At 36.2% G+C, this 20,285-nt stretch overlaps 1 protein-coding gene across 1 annotated transcript; it reads left to right on the plus strand.

Moving 5' to 3' along the window:
* Positions 1–294: 294 nt before the first annotated feature.
* LOC110466237 (major facilitator superfamily domain-containing protein 8-like) lies at positions 295–19,283 on the plus strand. The gene is made up of 10 exons (XM_021522633.1): positions 295–664; positions 11,555–11,708; positions 12,466–12,709; positions 13,256–13,369; positions 13,732–13,926; positions 14,525–14,618; positions 15,132–15,266; positions 16,036–16,139; positions 16,963–17,243; positions 17,504–19,283. Exons 1-10 carry the CDS (start codon positions 588–590, stop codon positions 17,723–17,725), a joined length of 1,620 nt encoding a protein of 539 aa, XP_021378308.1. The 5' UTR covers positions 295–587; the 3' UTR covers positions 17,726–19,283.
* The last annotated feature ends 1,002 nt before the right edge of the window (positions 19,284–20,285 follow it).

Raw genomic sequence — 20,285 nt, forward strand, 5'->3', positions numbered from 1 at the left:
GGACTTCATTATAATTAAAAGTATCACCCTCGGGAGTTGGAGTAAAAATGTTTCGTCCAAGATATGCTCCTCGTGCAAGACCATACACAATATACTGTATACAGAGATATTAATGTGACCATCACTGATATGAAAAGATAAAGATAGAAAAAAAACCCATTAAAATTACTTCAAACTGATGTCAATATGTCAATAAAAAATTATATCGTATGTTGTCGACGGTTATTATAATCGTAAGCACGGAAATAGATTATGATAATATATCACATGCATGATGCTTGTATCGATCATGTATAGCCAGATCATGATCACAATTCAGATTCAACCATAGCATGCAGGATGGTGAATTACACAAAGTTTAGGCAAGTGCTTTTCATCAAACTTTAATAATTTTAACGCAGACGGTAAAAATATTGGCACTATGAAAACATTGTCGATAAAAAATATCTTACAGTTTTGTAACTTGAACAAGTCTATTTATCATCATGTGACATACGCATAGCAGTTGGTCATGTGACATCTCCACCGATTGTACAAAATGGCGGACGGAGGATAGTGGTGTTGTAGTAAGATATGCCTTGATTAACATGTCGTACTTCCAGGACGATGATGACGATGAGCAGGAAAAACTTCTCGAGACACACCCACCACCTCCTGTCTATAGGTAAGCGCCACTGTCAGTCACTTACGGATTTCATATTGATGAACAGTAAATATCAGACACTCTCGACAGTCTCGTTCAGAACACATGAACGCATATACATGTACATTCGTTCCTTGAACTATTGTCATCATCATCAAGCTTTTATTTCCCCTGAAAGATGATATTGGTGTACAAAGATTGGACCCTAACGCCTCCCTTAGTCCTTACCAAATATTAATCTGTATTTTATTTCAATGCTATCGTACAATGTAAATACTCTTTATCTGTTTATCTCTTTTGGACTGTCTGCTCTTTCACATGAGTGTAATATGAAAGATGACACATGTATTGATTTTGTTGGCATATATGAATTGTGCTTGTGCAGTATAGTACTAAGGAACGTCACAGGTTTGCGTTCTGATAAATCCATAAAATACAAATATTAACACAAAAAAAAAAATTAAAAAAAAAAAAAAAAAAAAAAAAAAAAAAAAAAAAAAAAAAATGGTGATTTGGGAAAAAAATACTAAAGTAAAGTTACAATGAACATATATGGTACATGTTTATATATGTGAAACATAACTGGACTGGTTTCAAAATGGTGAGCTTGCCAACCCTTGTTTCAAGCAGTTGGTGAATGCTTAGCATATTAAAGGGGACACCCTAACCTGCGATGAAGTAGCTAATTATCTAATGAGTGTTTAATTCACCGAGTTGTCATAGGGTGACCATACACTGATTAGGTAGAGAGCCGAATGAGGAGCTGGTTCATAATACAACCATATTGTATTCACCATAAACAAGCAACTATACTATGCAAGTTCATACAGGGCTAGACTAAAACGTTTGGTTATAGAGCCGGAAAGGTGGTTACAATTATCCGGAATTATAAATGGACATTGTTACAGCAAGGGGACATTTTTATATATTGCATTGTGCAGCGGAGGTCGGGTATTAATATAAGTACTATGATCCTCCTGCCTGGACTTCAAATATTTTAATGATGTTAAGTTTGATTACAAAGTAATATTTCTTGTTTACAATGAATGTTTTAGACCTCAATGTTTTAACCGGTTAGGCAATATCTAAAGCTATGAATAAAATTTGTGAAAATTTAAACACAGTGACTAAGAAGAGACAACATTGGCCAGACTTTTGTGTACTGTATGCATGTCTCATAAAAAAAACTACCTATGATATTGGGAAATCACTAACTATTTTGTTGACTCAAGATAAATGTTTGATAATAATTCACATTGTTTGATGCAATAGTTTCCTATCACATTGAGAAAAATTATACATTACTGTAGCTATAATCAGAAGGCAAGACTCAGCAGTGCCTATAATCTGTACAGTAGATGTGTACAGTTACAGATGTGTAAACTGCATGCTTTACATGTATATTCTGAATTGGTGAACATCGTGTAAAACTTAACATTGATAAAATAATGAGTTAAGCAAAGGATTTGTGTTATTGAGTTTAAGAAATTACCTTATAATATTCTTATACCCCAAATGTTGATTTTGGTGGTGGTGGTGATATTGTAAAAGTAGGGAGGGTGGGTGGGTGTTATATAGTATTCTCCCACCCTTCACAAGTGTGTTTCCCGTTTTAGCTGGGAAAGATCAGCTTGTCACCCCCTAGAGGGAGATAGCCTTAATGTGCTGATTAGCACGTGTTCAATTGTGACGTCATTTAAATGTGTCACCGTTAATTGTGACGTCATTTAAATGTGTCACCGTTAATTGTGACATCATCAAAAGTAAATGACGATATTCATACCCCACTTGTGTTTTTGTTTACAAATAGACTACTGTGGGTGGAGTTGTGACTGAAATAATAGGATGGGAGAAAAATAATCATCCCCTACCTTGAGATTGTAACACAGAAATCTCCAACCCTCGGGGTGATTTTTTTTAACCCTCAGATTCTATTAATCACCCTGTTGGTTATTGGTCCATGAACAATGTAAGCGCAACTCCTCCTTACTTGATTGTTGGATCTTTTGCTTTAACCTGGCACAGGTTCATCACATATACATTAATGAAGAAAAGAATATGCAATTTGACTATTATACCCCCTACAAACAAACTAAAAAGATAGTGGCAGATTGGCATGAGGATCGTGGCTCTAATAAGATGAAAACAATATGTGTTATATCTAATACCGTGTGTATATGCTTTATCGCTTATTTATAGTGGTTTTTTTCTAGGGTGGGTGGGGGAATTATGAGGATATATCTATGTGAGGTTGCTCACAGTTTCACTAGTTCCATATGAAAACAATTTTGGAGTTAAGGGAATTTCGTTTCATTTCTCTCAAATTCAGTTACCGGGTATAATGCTTTACTATGGACAATTTTAATTTTAAAGAAATCTCCATCATTAGGGAATGTTCGTGAAACTGGCAGTCAGGAGAATGCTACCCCAAAGGGGAGCTGTACCTGGTACAATATGTAATGAGTATATGTACATGCATGATAAAAGATAAAATGGTTTGTAGTATGTACTTACATACATATGAGCACAGATGAACAGATTTCATGTACAATTTTTACTCACTCTCATTGAGGCAAAATTTAACTATAATATATGTATTTGATACATTTGTAAGCCCTGAATATGACATGGACATTTCACATTGCAACCATAGGTTTGGATTCTGTCATTTGTGTAACTGCACGGCTAAGTGATACTAAACTGATCAGGTGAAATATATATATTACTAGGTCAATTAAAATTATCTCATTCATTGAACCAGGCTAGGTTATATGTGGTACCCAAGACCAGAAATGCTTGACTGATTTTTGACACCTTAAAGCTGACAGTGCAAGTTAAAAAGCTTTCAGTTAAGACTGAAAAATAAATCTATTTCTGGATTTGAGATCTTCCCCAGTAACCATCTCTCCCCGCTATCATTTCTAAGGAAGTGCCGACATTTTAGTTTGTCCTTGTTTTGTAGTGAGTATATATAATATGTGTCTTGCTGGGTATAAAAAGCATGTTACCTGTCAAACGGGTTATCATTCTACAACTGACCTTCTTGTGACTCATCAATACATGTACACCACCCACCCTGAGTGATGGACAACCAATATCAAAAACTAACTTGAAGACTTTGAAACACTGCCAAGCTGGTCGTTACTGGATTGTGCATCAGATGTTTTGATTGGTTGTATTTTACTATAATTTTGACTTTTTTTAGATAAATGATATCTTTCATGTGTTCCATTTCAATGTTATTCAACTGTTCTGATGAACATTTTTGGTTCAAAATTGTTAAAGTGTTCAATCTATATAGTATGTATACTAGTGTCATCTTGCACACAAATGATAGCCAATTTGACAGGTAAAGTGAATTGTTTTTTAATCTCAATTTAAAGCCTTTTATCTGGCGTTATATACACTCTTTTTCTTAGGAAATCAGTTTGCGACCTTCATTAATACAAAATAGATTTCTGTAAGATATCAACTTGGTGAAAATAAAGTTATTATGATATTCTGAATATTTATTGGAAATGTCCTTAAATTTACATTCTGATCAGTGATTTCCTTTGCTCAGCTTTACTGCTGAATACAGGCTGTTTACTAATAGCTAAAAACTGCCTTATATTCCAAAAATGACATAAAACTGAGGAATATATTCCCAATTTCATGACAAAATAATGCTATATTTCCCCACTTCATAAAGGAACATGTTGTTGAAAATTTAGGTAGCATACACAATGCCTTCGGGATTTACGAATGTAAACATTGCCATGTGCTCTACACACGTGGTCCCTTCTATCTATAGCATCGCCTGCGCGCCATGACGTTCCGACCTGTCTATGAATCTGACGTCATTATTTAAATAATGTGGCATGCATGCATGATATGACTGCCATTACCTGTATTAGAATTAGGCGGCATAACGTCATGTTGGCAGACTTGCTTCATCTGTTCTTTGCTATTGTTTTACACTCATGATTTGATGGCCGTCATATATGCATTGTCATCACATGTACAGTATATAAATCCATAAGTTGTTATACATGTAAGTTAGAGATCTAGATAGGCCGTTAGATGAAGTGGGCGGGGCGTCATTAAATTGACATCAAACCGGAAGACAACGTAATGAAGTCTCTTTAAAATTCCTCTTGGGCGTTTACAGAAAATTAAAAGGTCACCAGATTGACAATCTGGATAATAACAAAAGAAGAGGACAGCTGTTATATATTAAGAAAGATTTAGTAAGAAAAGAAGTCAAATTTCAATCCATATTTGAAGAATATCTTTGTGTGAGTATAAAGTTAAACACTGATAATGAACTAGTAGTGTGTTTGATATGCAGATCAGAAAGTGGATCCCGTGAAAATAATATAAATTTGAGAACTCTTTCGTCCGAAATATCTAACCAACGTTCATCACATGTACTTGTAATGGGTGACTTCAATTACGCAAATCTGAACTTGGAAACATGCAACACCACTGGGGACAGTACGACATCGCCCGAATATCTCTTCATAGAGAGCGCAAATGATGCTTTCCTTTACCAACATGTCAGAACACGAACCCGACGGAAAGGAACCAACAAACATCACTTATTAGACCTTTGTTTTCACAAATGAAGAGGATACGGTAATGCATATTGACCACCAAAGCCCTCTAGGAAAGAGCGACCATTGTGTCTTGACTTTCATTTGTGATACTGTTGTAAAAGAAACTGCTCACCCAAGACCTTTATTCAATAAGGAGGACTCTACACTAATAAATGCAGAAATTGGGCAATATTAACTGGTCGGGCTGCTTTCGGAATGATGACATAAACTACAATTGGAAATGCTTTTATGATAAGAGACAGGAGATTCAACAAAAACACATTCCCATCAGAAAAAAACCCTTACTGGTTACAACAGAAAGCAAGGCTACCCAATCGATAGTACAACCGGAGAACTTATCGGAAAGAAACACGCACTCGGGGAAAAAAAATATTGTTACTGAGGAAGAAACCATCAGGCTAGAATACTGTAAAATAAGAAATAAAGTTTGAACACAAACAAGGAAAATCGGAAAAGATTTCGATTTTCGGAGGTATATTAGCTCCAAATCTAAAACTAAGAGTGAAATCGGCGACCTCTACACCGTACCCGGAAATGATCAGTCGCGCAAAGCGGTCATGGGTATGGAAAAGGCAAACGTACTTGCATCATTTTTTTAATAGTGTTTTGGTAAAGAAACCGTCAAATGAAGGTGGGATTCCGCAGATAACAATAAGGAAAATATCGGTACCGATGCTGCCTATATTTTTTTGATAAGGAACAAGTAAGGAAATAACTTACAGCGTTGAAAATCGACAAGTCTCCGAGAATCGATTGATTACATCCATGTCTCGTTAGAGACACGGCAGATTCCATTGTAATACCGCTGGCACTATTGTTCAATACTCCACCGACATGTGAAGAAATACCAAATGATAGAGAGAAAAAACCCCTAAAATTAGCGCCATCTACGAGAAAAGAGGTAAATGTGAACCTGGGAACTATGGACCCGTCGGCTTGACCTCCATAGTGTGTAATGTACTGGAGACGATCTTGTGGAGACGCATAGTGGATGATATGAAGCAAAACGAGCTACTTACTGTACATTCGCCGAAGCAATACGGATTTCTACTATTCTACAAGCTTCTTAAGGTATTGGACGAATGGACAGATGCTTTTGATCAAGGTTTATCTATAGATTGCATTTACATGAACTTTCAAAAAGCTTTTGATACCGTTCCACATACAAGATTAACAAATAAAAATGTCATCGTATGGGTTAAGTGAAGAGGTTATAATTATTAAATGGACGGCAATGCAAGTTTCATTTCAAAAAGAGAACAAATGGTATCGCTGAAAGAGGAAAATTCAAGCTTGACTTCAATTACATCTGGATTGCCCCAAGGATCCGTCCTGGTACCCATTCTGTTCAAACTATACATACATGATCTTCCAGATAATATTAATTCTCCCGGTTACCTTTTTGCTTATGATACTAAAATGTACAAAGTTATACGTGGGATGATATGAAAAGACTCCCCGAATGGAGCGACAAATGACTTCTGAAATTTCACCCTGGAAAATGCAAATCTATGTACATAGGTCGGGTGTCGAGTGAACGAACATATTACATCAACAACGAAGCATTAAAGGAAGTATGCCATGAGAAGGATCTTGGGGTGATTGTAGACAATGTCCTAACATTTGAAGAACAAAGAAGTGCACAGGTAAAAAAGGCGGATTCAATTTTCGCTGTCATTCGACGAACGTTTCCGTATATGAATGAACGCACTTTTCCACTATTATATAAAACTCTATTTGGAGTTCATTTAGAATATGCAAACACGGTACGTTACCCAATAAAGCTAAACATATTGATATGCTGGAAAGAGTTCAACGAAGGACAACGAAACGAATAACGGGATTTAGGGATTTACCATATCCGGAGCGGCTATAAAAACTAAATCTACCTACTTGAGTTACAGACGTGCAAGAGGTGATGACTAATAGAATCATTCACTCCCTTTGGGGTGAGATAGGGGAATCTCAACCCGAGGGGGAAGATTCTTATGTTGCCAAACACGAGGATTTGCCGAGTGTTTGGCAACTTAAGAAGCTTTCCCCGAGGGGTGAGATTCCCCTATCTTACCCAGAAGGGGATGAATGATTCTTTTTCTCTTACTCTGTTTTCCCCAATGTGTATCATATACATGTACACAATGTAATGATAACGTTACATTCTAAATTCAGGGTTGACGTGACGTTGATGGATTCTTGACGTGAGGTCATTGTATTATTGCAGTGACGTCATACCATTGTTATAAATAGAGGAATCCCCCCGTCTCCACCCTAGGGCGGAGACAGATAAATCTAGCACCGGCAAAACGGGAGATAAATCTGTCAGGTGTGGGAGAAATAGAAGTATACAAGATAACGAGTCGTGTCTTTGATCGAAATGCATAAGATTTCCTTAGATTGTGGTAGGAATATTCCGAAAGACATGTACCAGGGGACATTTCAAAAAAAACCTTTACCCACAACATTCAAACATTGAAATTAAGAAAAACTTCTCTACGAACAGTAAAACTATGGAACAGTCTTTTAGAGGATGTGATATCAACACCATCAGTAAATACATTTAAGAACAGACTCGATAACCACTGGATTGATCAGGAGATTATTTATAAATACAGAGCTAACGTAACTGGTTAAACATGTGATGTCCTTACCCGAAAGGTCATGTACAAAATGTATGTGTACATGTTTATATATATATTTTAAAAAAACACCATGTCCGAGTCTGGTGGAGAGGATTATATAGATCCTGTATCAGAAAATAAACTTAGCTAAACTAAATCACATGACAGCTCTTAACCAAAATATGGTATATGGACATCTCGTCTAGGGTGCAATAACACCCATTTACACTCATATATATGGCTATATACTGTGTACAGATCTATGTAGAAATGCGCGTAGCCTAATGCCATTAAATGTAATATACAGTGATCACGATAAACAGCCCGCCAGCTATTTATGATGACACAACCTTAAGATATAGATTTAATAGTAATTGTCTATACGGGTAAAGTGGTAGATGTATACTTCCTGCCACAGGCAAGAAGTCTATGTGTAACCAATGTTATATGAACTAAATTTCATTAGATTCTAAACGTTCATTCCAAATCCCTCAACAAGTGTTCACCATGACAAAATTATCAGGACCGATTCAACTTCTGGATGTGAAAAAACTTTCACTCGATCGGAAAAAACTGTGAGTGCACAAAACGTTTTTCAAATGCTATTGATGTATTATTTGTCTGATATATATATATATATATATACTACTTATCTCAGTATTTCATGGATAAATAGCATGTCTGTTTCTAATATCTATATTTTATTGAATACTTGTTTGTTTTGTTTACTCAGAAACGTATATACTATGTATGGTTTTAGTCTGTGGTTTTCTACGTTAGAGGAAATTTCGATTAACTGGGTATTGCTAGACTGGCTACCAGCCCCTATGTTTTTATGAAGTTTATATCCCAAACCCATAACCATATAAACCATTGCTGGTCATCAAGAGACGAACATAATCATAACATATGAATTGACTCTAATGTCTGGCCCCGCCCCTAGGGACTTAAATCCTGAACCTTAAATTGGAAACTGTTAAGATTCCAACCCCATAACCATATATATATATACCATTGTTGGATTCAAGACACGATCAGTACCATGATATTTAGGATTGATTCTGAGGTCGGGCCTACCCCTAGGGACTACTTTTTTGCGTCTTAACTTTGAAACAGTCGAGATGCACACCCCATAACCATATATAGCATTGCTTGGCATCAAGAGATGGACACAATCATAATATTAGCGTTGACTCTTGAGTCTGGCTCCACCCTAAGAGACTTTTTTTCTGGGCCATAAGTTTTGAACGTTTGAGATCCCCATCCCATAACTATATATGCTATTGCTTGGCATTAAGAGATAACACAGATCCAGGTTGGAGATAAAGGCCCTGTTGGCCTCTTGTTTTATATTAATATTTCCATACTGTGGTTTAAAAAAATAGCAATTAAAATTAAGGTTATGTCAACATTCATTCATATTTTTGGATTGGCAAAAGGCCTTTTGGGCAGTGGCCACCGGCCAATCTATAGTGATCATGTTTGCACGAAATATATTACGAAATACAATTACCACCTCCAAACGGTTAAAACAACAACGCATTCATAATCAATATAACTGGAGGTCAAGATAAAGACCTCTATTTTCCTAGCTAGGACTGCCCACTACAGATGAATACAATGCTTTTTCCCCCAGAAGCCATGTATTCGTTTTTAGGTCAAGCCGTACGTAGCTTCGTAATTTTCAGACCAGAGCTCTCCCTGTCATTAGCCAAAGAAACCATTTGTTATTTTCGTTTTAATGCTAGCTTTAAACATAGAAAACAGTACACAAATTAGTCTCATAAAACAGCCTGTCCACTCACTTGTGCATTGACCAGAGCCGACATAGACTAGCGCGCGCTGTAGTACTGCAAGCCATTACTTTTGTCTAAGTTGTCAAGGAAATTGTTGCAAGCATCAGACGACATTAGAGGTTTTAATTGGTGTTGCGTCATGAGCGTTGGGCCAAGTTATACTGGATGACCGCTTGACGTTGAGCAAGGAGATCCTGATATGCGAAGTACAAGGGGATTCACACGTACGGTGCACATGTAGGACTACATACACATACATTACATTGTATAACATCGTGTCATCGTTTGCCGTGCTCTTAGTAAGCAACCTCGCGCAATTTCTTTCTCATATCGATAGAAAACTGTTGAAATTACTGATGGCTGACTGTCATAGACATGTGTACAGTCTACTAATGGAAATAAAAAGCTAGCAAAATATTTTTTGAAATACGACCAAACAATTTTCAACAAAGTTCACCTGCTGGAAGGAGCCGTTTTTGTTTCCATGTCTCGAATTACGCCTATACAGATTCAGTGTTTGAAGAAGAATGACGTGAATACGCTAAAAAGAAATTCACCACGGTGTCCCGCACGAACACATGGTTCGCTGTTTATTTCAAGTATGTTCTTTGACCGTCAAATTAATTATCAAAACATATATTTTTTCATTATTTTCTATCGATGTCAACTTAAACTAAATTAACTCATAAAGTTTAATATATTTATAAAGTTATATTATAATATGATTTTTTTTGTGTTTTCCAATATAGGTTGTGTTTGATTATTAATAATTGTTTTTATTCTTTTTCAATTTAAAATTGATGAAAATCGGTTGAAGACTCCAGTAAAAAGGGAAGGAATTTACCCACTGTATACCACTACTGCATGTCGTAAAGGCCACTTATGTAGTCCCACCTGTGTGGGTTTTCCTCTGTGTCGTCTACTAAGGGGACACTAAAGAAACCACAATGGTTCTGTTGACCCCATTGCAGTATTTCGGAGATTTATATTTTCTCTTTAACTCCTTACAGCTTTTTTGTTTCTTACTGCCTTGCCTGGCAATACATCACTTTTTGCCTTGGTGTCGAGCGTTCGCCCAAGTTGGGTAGGCGATAGGTCCTGTCCCCAGGCAGGGACATAGCAAAGTGTTTAGAAATGGTTGTTGTTTCCTGCTTCCCGTTCAGCATTTCGGGTAATGGCAACAACTGGTTTCCCTTTTTTTTAGTATAATGTGACCGGATGGAATTCTGTGATGGGTGCTTTCGTCCTAGTATTGCAGTTGTCATAAGGTACAATATGTAGCAATCAAAAGTAGGCATCAGATCCGCGCTATCACAATGAGGCAAATATACCTTGTCTCCAGCATACATACATACATGTACTCGTACATTACGCACATGGAGGCACGACGTTTAATGAACTTATGTCTTAATAGGACATTAAACCCAATACAACCCAACCGAATAGGAGTGAATTGACTGTTAGTTATGAGCTCCGTAGGAAGACATTAATTGATAGCAATCAGTTGTCAGTTAATTAATAAAGAACTCTGCAGGAAAAGGGACCGCGGTGGCCAAGTGGTTAAGGCATCTGACATTCTGCTACCACTAGCCCTCTACCACCGAGTCGACCGGGGTCGAGGCCCACGTGGGTTTTTTTCTCCGGGAATTCCGGCGTTTCTCAATCACCAAAACCTGGCACGTCCTTAAATGATCATAGCTGTTAATAGAACGTTAAACACAAACAAACTAAACCAAACTCTGCAGGAAAGCATTTCTTGGAAGCAATCGGTTAACCGTTTCGGCTAACACGAAAAATCCGTTCACCTATTAACAAAAATTTACTCATAGAATTTGTGCATGTATTTTGTATTTTTATGTCGTTAATGGTCACTTTCAATAATCTGAAACTTTGTTTCAGTCCCGGAACTGTTGGTGTGCCCAGTACAATATTAGAGCCTCCAAATGTGTACAAGAGTCGGTGGCGATCCATCCGGGTCATGTACCTCACGATGTTCCTTAGTAGTGTTTCCTTCTCCATATGTATGTCATCCATATGGCCCTACCTACAGCTGGTAAGTATGTTACTCAGCTGGCATTCTCCATCATTGAGGGGGTCAAGAGACGGAAACGTCTATTAACTCATTCACCCCTGAAATTGTATAATGAACTTCTCAAACCTATGAATTGGAAGAGTTCAAATGTGTTTTCAGGGGTGAATGAGTAAACAGACCGAAACCAAGTAGAACCACATGTCTTTATCTGCCACTGGTGGGTATGTACGGTCTTTCAATTTATTTCAACCATGCATCACTATGTACTGCTGGTACATATCAGCGTGTATCTCAATGTATGTTCCCCCATATTGCAAATATGTAAGTCATTTAATGCACGTCCTCCATATGACTCTACATTTACCCAATACGTATACCATTTAATGCATGGTTCCCCTTATGGCCTACTTCATCTGGTAACAATATTAATGTCTCTTAATTGATGTCCTCCATATTGCGCTTCCTATAGCTGGTATGGGGATAACTCATTATATGTCCTTCATATGACTCTACGTACATCTGGTAAGTTTTGCATTTATTGCATATCCTCCAAATGGACCAATTTACAGCTGGTAAGTATGCCTGTCAGTTTTTGTTCTACATATAGCAAAATGTAATATTGGCACTATATGAATATACCCCGATACATATTCTTAACATCTGGTTGCATGACATTTATAATTGATATTTGAAATAACTGGGAATGACCAGAGCCATTTAACGCAGAGGTCACCAAGAGTAAATATCGAGGTCTAATTCTACGCCCGTTCGATTACAGCTGGATCCATCAGCTACTACCGACTTCCTTGGCTGGGTGGTAGCGTCGTACAGTTTGGGACAGCTGATAGCCTCCCCTATATTTGGCTTTTGGGCAAACAAGAGAAAGAGAAGTCGTGAACCTCTGGTTGTCTCCATTGTCATCAATATACTGGCCACTGTTTTGTATGCATATCTGGAGAGTCTAAAATCACACAAGAGTATAGCCCTTCTACTGGCCAGAGGGTTCATAGGCTTCGGGGCAGGTATGACCACTTCTAGTATACTTCTTCTGGCAACGGCAGGCGAAAACTTCAAGACATTTAGAATAAGTGTATATGTGTTATGAACAAACGTTTAATACTTTTACTGACAAGGGCAATCATGAATTTCAGTTTACGTAGGGGCATTAACAAGTACATGGAACAAGAACATTTATTTAGCAACCTAATATAAAATGTCTCACTGATATATTTTTTCCGATTGCCGGAAGAGAACTTTGGTTTGACTGTTAATTCATGTAAGACAGTACATGTTTATTTTTTGTCGATGTTCCCTTTGCATTTTCCTTTTATTTTGTATACGACGTATTTTTTTTAACAGATCTCATTACTGATGACATTTCCGTATTAGCTGCAACAATTTATTTGGGTACTATGGCTTCCGTGGGCTGCAATTGCATTAACTTAAATACTAATTTTCCAGAATGATTGGTTCAGTTTAAGTGAAGCAGCGGTAAGATAATATAAACTAATCTTGTAGATTTAGGGACAAAGGAATGGCCAGTATATAGTAGCGTGTTTCTCCTGTAGGTAATGTGGCCGTTGTCCGGTCGTATGTGTCCGGTGCCACCACCACGCGTGAGAGGACTGGGGCAATGGCTAGCATGAGTGCATGTCAGGCTATCGGCTTTATATTTGGACCAGGTGAGAACACTACAGTAGTTATTCGGTGGATTCTGGGTCTGGGTCCTGAATTCACACTAGTCTTATCCTTATCAAGAAAATGTGTTTGCTGTTGTCTTGCATTTGTAAATTGATCATGATGAACTAATTATTATAAAAAGGTTTGGTTTATTGATTTATCAATAAATCTCGCTATAACTCAAATGGAAACAATCATTGTGTAATTATGCAAAAGATGAATAATTAGTTTGTATAATTTGTGGTAATAACCAAAGCCCAAAAATTAGTTTTCACACCTAAACATTCGTTTGATAATGTCGTGAAATAATGTATATTTTTTTAAGTAATATGTAGTAAGCACAATGTTGTGTTTTGTTGTACAGGTATTCAGACTGCCATGGTGCCTGTAGGGTGGCCTGGACCAGTTCACGAGCCAGGGTTTCACCTTGACCTTTACACGATGCCTGCTTGGCTCAGTGTCATTGTCGGCATCATGAACGTTGTGCTATTGGTGGTGGTGTTTCAGGAACACCGAGTTGACAATGATGAGGATATCAATTTCCAGGTCCAAGTGGGCGGTATGTTGATCCTACCCAAGACTTATACACCAAATGTGTGATTTGCATCAGTTTCTCATTCATTTGATTTTACATAAGGTATTGTTTGCTTTCTGCACTTAAGTGCGTTTGTAATGTTTTTGCTTCCTTATTGAATAGATTTGCTTTAGATTTTATGCGAATGCTTCCTAACGGTAGTTAAACACGAATTCAGCAAAACTAATTCCTTTTCTAAGATATTGTTTGCTATCTGCGCTTAACTGCTTTTGTTATGTTCTGGATTCTTTATTGAATATATTTGTTTTTGATAAAATTCAAATGCCTCCTTACAGAAATTAAACACGAACTCAGCAAAACTAATTCCTTTTCTAAGAATGGTAAAGGGCAGGTTAACATATTCGTAACATCACCTAATATTGCTTTGTTTCGACATGTACACTCACAATCGGCAATAAGATTCATCAGTTTGGATATATGTAACATCAAGCTTTTACTTCACAAACAATGCACGTTTTGCACAAAAGGACCAGTCTGTCTTGAAACGTTACGACACGTTCAATACGTGCATTGTTTGTTAATACAGTAAAACTTTGATATAAAGTATACTCACTGTTAACAGAGCGGCTACCCGACTACACACCAGATACTCTTGCTGTCATCGCATCACTCATCCTTTTCTTCTTCGTTCTATTCCTCTTTGTTGTGTTTGAAACGTAAGTATGAAAAATTTAGTTCTATCTGTGATTTCGGTCGTTTTTGAAACAGAATACAGCTCTGCCTTGATTATCTAATTATTACAATGTGCCATTCCCGATCAGGATCTATAATAACGAAAATATACATGAGACAATAATACAAGCTGTAACAATTTATAAGTTTTAGTTTTGCTTGGTGTTGAAAAATGTAACTATTTGTATTTTGATAGTTTTATTACTTACTTTTTTGCTTTAATAACAGTATTTTGGCTTTGTTTTCAGTATTGTGGCTTTGTGTTATATGTTGTTTTAAGTGTAGCAACGGTGTGGCTGTTTTGTGTTGTTTTAGTGTTGTTATGTTGTGGTTGTTTTGTGTTGTTTTCAGTGTTGTTACGGTGTGACTGTTTTGTGTTGATTTCAGTCTGGTTACGTTGTGTCTGTTTTTTGTTGTATTTAGTATTGATACGATGTTGTTGTTTTATATTGTTTTCAATGATTTAATGAGATAATATCCGCGGTCTCCTGTTTTAGTATTGCCACTCCGCTTACGATGGATATGTTTTCCTGGACAAAGAGCGAAGCCACACTTTATACAGGGATCATCCTAGCTGTTGGTGGAGTCATCGCCATCTTTGTCTTCATTGTCGTCAAAGTCCTCGTCAAGAGGTAAAGACACGACATGTTAACGGTCCACTCTTAACATCTAATGGTTTCCTAAATGATAATTAGTTAATAACAGAATATGTTATAACCTTAACTACACGAATACAACATGTATTGCTGGATAAACTCAATTTAATAAGCAATCTACGCATGTGCCCATCAAATTTCATTAATAGTATATACATGCAGTCTTCAGTAGTAAGACTATTAAGACTTGGAAACATATCCAGATACATTGTTCCTCGTCTTATATGGAGAAAGTACCTACATCATATCGAGTGGCAAGGAAAGCGGATATGAATGAACATCTAGGTTTTCATGTATATGCATTAATAAATAAGATGTATTTATTACAAGTAATGATATGATTCAGTAGTAATACAACTTTGACATTGACATGCCTTGCAAAGTTAATGATCATAATACTGACACGATTTGAGCAACAGTGCTTTGCGATGTGGACTGGTAAAACAATACATCGGACGATTTGTTTCAAGGAATTAATTAAGAATAAAGGAAAATTAAGCCTTTAAATATGTTGGTGGTATGACAAATGACATAGATTTTATGTAGTTCATTTTGAAAAGTGACCGCTTCAACTATGTGTACTACTTGTTTAGATGATTATCAACTAACTTGTTATCATCGAGATGCTTTCTATAAGCCTGTCCTTCAGCTTTTAAAGATGGCACTTTCTCTTCTACTTGTGCAGATTGTTTACTTAAAATGTTATCGGGAGAGAATACATAATAAAAAATAAATGTTCTTTCAGGTTCAACGAGCGCTACATCCTAATAGGAGGGTTTCTGTTCTGTCTGGCTGGGTTCATCACCTTCCTGCCATGGGGAAACGATTTCCCGGATTATCACGATCAAGGTCTAATCTTAATATATACGATTTTTGTTTTCCAAAATAACAATTTTAATAAAGTCAGACAAACCGCGAGAAATCAGGCTAAACGTTGAGTTATAATTATTTGGTTGGTTACCTCAAGCTGGAGATCAAGTGGCATTGTGATCAGAAATGATATCGTGGTAAAGTGTTCCTTTCCAGATACCATATGGTTGTAAAAAAACAACTCATGCTGGTTAGGTTTAATGTCTATAAGATTCACCAAACATGGTATCTTTTATTTTGATGATTAATCAAAATACCATGATAACCAACCACCACTCATTGGGGATTCTACCCTTAATGCTGTGAGGAATAACTAATATCAATATGATGAATTTATAAAATGTAGATATGACTGTATTACGAGTTTCGTTTGCATGATTGGTCTCTTGTGAATTCATGAATACAATACGACAGAAAATAAAGAATGATGTGTTTGTTAAAAAAAATATATACTTAATTCGCGGTCTTAAGTACATTTGACAATAACACTGCACTGTACAAATGGTAGTCTTAAGCAGTAAGTTCTCTTCGATAAAAAGAAACAAACCAGGCCGAAAAGTGTTTGCTCTATTATGATAAATCAAAGCGTTGACTAGTATGTTCTGTTGGAACTTTCATAAAAGAAAATTATCAAAATTTACTTTAATGTCATAATTGGATGTCTGTTGACAGAATTTGTTTTTTGATATTGATGTCTGGAAAAAAAGTAAGCATCATCTGAAAAAAAAGAGTATTTTCGGAATACTTTATTATATTTGTACACATAAATGAACACTTCAAGCTGTTGTTTTTATTCTAACAGACTTATTACCGCCTTCATCAGTCAATTCAACCACAGATCCATTAAGGGGAATTACAGATTGGTCAACCTCTCTTATGACGACTCCTGGTCACAACAGCTCAGCACCAGGTGATGATCCCGAGCATAGAGGCTGTCCTATCTCCTATAAGTGGTGTGCCTATACTCCGCGTATCCTGTTACCACAGTTCCTTGGTGGTACGCTTTTGATCGTCATTGGTTACCCAGTCTGCAACCTCATGATCTACACAATCTTCTCTAAAGTCCTTGGACCAAAACCGCAGGTATGACTTAATCCTCACGTGTTGTACTGATGTCATTACTAGCGTCAACATTCTAAGGTGTCATTTCACGTGTCCACAAACTTCGGTATCAGCGTTTTTAACAATATCATCTGTACAAAATCTAGCTATATTTTCGTATTTTTGTTACATCCCCATTATTTGTTGTATGAGTGTCGGATTTCTAAGATCCCATGGGACAATGCCATTATCACCATCAAAGGAAACACTGCTCTGTCATGTGACCATTTTCTGTGTTGCAGGGAGTAATGATGGGACTGCTCACTGGCTCCGGGAGCCTGGCTCGAACCCTTGGACCAATATTCATCAGTCAAGTGTACAATGCTTATGGACCCAGAGTAACATTCGCATGTACGAGCGTGATAGTGCTGTTTGCAATATGTGGATGTGTTTCAGTATTCAAAAGGCTTGTGCCATTCCAGTACAAGAGGAAAGATAGCAAATATGTCTATGATAACTCTTAATAATACAATGTTCCGGCGTGATATTTGTACTGTAAAATTTGCTAATAGTAGAATATTTTATCACATCTTGCTTATAAACTGAGACAAGTTCCACATAAAAATTAAATTACAGTGGAAACTGATTTAAACGGGTTACGAAAGGAACTGTAAAATGTTTAAGAGTAAATAGTCATCGGAAAATATCGGCTTAACTTACATAAATTACACTTTATAGAAGTAATTAAGTTAGTGGTTCTTACGGGTTGCTGGATTATGCAGCGTTCAGCGTAGACATGTTCCATTGTTGATATATTTGTAGTGTCTTAAAGTTATTATGAAGATATATCTAATACATATATAAATTCATATATATATTTAATATTTTAAACTGTACTTGGACGTTTAGTGTACTATATCAAGCTTACAAAAGTGTTTTTACATCATTATATATTTAAGAGACATTTATATGAAATATAACGTGATATATAGATATCAATTTACAGCATTACCAGGCATTCCCGTTTCAAATAAAGTTCCTCAATTCGTTTATATCGAACACCTTTAGAAAAATGATTTTCTGTTTGTTGTAAGTATTTTTGAACATACAAAGTTTTACTTGGTTATTGAGATGTTGGAGTATCGAGAAGGTATTATTGTCCCGTGGTCATTGATTTCAGTGTATTTACACTTGATTACTCCGTTTATCCCAAAGTCCCAACCACTCTCCCATGAGGTCTAAATATTTGTATAGTGTTTGTCAAATGGTGATGAATGTAGGCCACGTAATTCTCCTATTATTTTCCCGATTTTCTTTCAACGGCACATTTACGAAAAATTGAAGTTTCTGAAAGGATCACTGAGGGTTAAATAGTAATTGTTTATTTGTTTGAATCGTGATTTGTTTATTCTCGTGATTATATTTATTATTGTGATAGATTTGAATTAAAGCGGATAGATATTGCTCTATTTTCTAAAGGATTCGATTTTAGTTTGACTTTTTCTGAAAAGTGTTCGTTCATGTCAATTAAGATATTATTGTGATATTTTACATTGATTCTAGTCAGTTGTTTACACCAGTATATAAATTCAAATGACCGTGTACGATTTATTTTAAAACATAATTACAGTGATGACCAGAAATATTGAACGATCAGGAAATGACGCTCCAGTAGATTATGAAACATAAACAAATGTTTTAGAATCTATGTCTGATCAAACGGAAATGTGTACTCAACCAAAATATTTCTTACGTTAGTACATTTTATGTCAGGTAAAACCAATGACCTGTCATGTAGTTTTTAAAAAACATTATAGGCCAATTCTACCTATCTAAAATCGGGTTTGATCAAGACTACCAGAACTTGCTGCAATTTGCATCAAATTTATACCAACGTTTTAGCGAGGATGTGTGGTAATCGATTATTGATTGATTGCTTTAGTATAACATGTGTATGAACGGTTTGAAGTGAAGTTCAAAGTGTGTTTGCACTCCTTTAATAAGTTACATTTAGATGGTGCTTTGTTATTTTGGTGCTTTGTTGTGACCATTTGTACAATATCAAACTAAACATCTGACTACACATGGTGTTTTGGTGCTTTGTTGTGACCATTTTTTACAATATCAAACTAAACATATGACTACACATGGTGTTTTGGTGCTTTGTTGTGACCATTTTTACAATATCAAACTAAACATCTGACTACAAATGGTGTGTTGGTGCTTTGTTGTGACCATTTGTACAATATCAAACTAAACATATGACCACACATGGTGTTTTGGTGCTTTGTTCTGACCATTTTTACAATATCAAGCTAAACATATGACTACCAATGGTGTGTTGGTGCTTTGTCGTGACCATTTGTACAATATCAGACTAAACATATGACTACACATGCTGTTTTGGTCCTTTGTTGTGACCATTTGTACAATTTCAAACTAAACATATAACTACACATGGTGTTTTGGTGCTTTGATGTGACCATTTTTACAATATCAAACTAAACATCTGACTACACATAAGATTATCGGTTTGAATAGGAACGGAACTTCGATAATATGAAGGTGATTGTGCTGAGGAAATTTATTTGTAATTTTTAACATCATCATGTAAGTTGGTTCCAGAACTATTTTATGATGTAGCACTATAAAAACCTTGGAAGTGTGCGTTACGAAAACAGTAGCTTCTTGAAAAGTCCATGATTTTATTATGATTCTTTTAAATAATTTTTACAGGTCTGACAAAGTCGTTTTCTTCCACAGCCACTGTAGGTTTCCGCACTCTGACTCTTTGAATATAACAATTTTGGTTACCCAATAGTGAATAACACCCTTCACGTTATTTCATTTGTCTCTCTCCTAATTATGAGCTTTGCGGCGTCATTTTCCAATGTGACGTCATATATCATGTCGATTTCCCAAGAGAAACATGTTGTTTTCTAGATAAAATATCTTATCGTTGTAGGAGAAAAAAGTCCCCAATTCCGTGTTGGTTGATTGTCATGTTTATCTACCTCGTTAGTTAATTTTCAAATAAACTCTGTTAATCTTGTTAACTGAGCTAGATAAATAAGGTAACCAACA

This window comes from Mizuhopecten yessoensis, unplaced genomic scaffold (assembly GCF_002113885.1).
Source record: "Mizuhopecten yessoensis strain PY_sf001 unplaced genomic scaffold, ASM211388v2 scaffold11125, whole genome shotgun sequence".
Classification (NCBI taxonomy): domain Eukaryota; kingdom Metazoa; phylum Mollusca; class Bivalvia; order Pectinida; family Pectinidae; genus Mizuhopecten; species Mizuhopecten yessoensis.

Bases quoted from the DNA above. Each gene is read 5' to 3' on its own strand.
- LOC110466237 (XM_021522633.1), top strand. From the start codon at position 588: ATGTCGTACTTCCAGGACGATGATGACGATGAGCAGGAAAAACTTCTC. The intron at 13,370-13,731 runs GTGAGAACACTA...TTTGTTGTACAG, and splicing joins CGGCTTTATATTTGGACCAG to GTATTCAGACTGCCATGGTG. The intron at 13,927-14,524 runs GTATGTTGATCC...CACTGTTAACAG, and splicing joins TTTCCAGGTCCAAGTGGGCG to AGCGGCTACCCGACTACACA.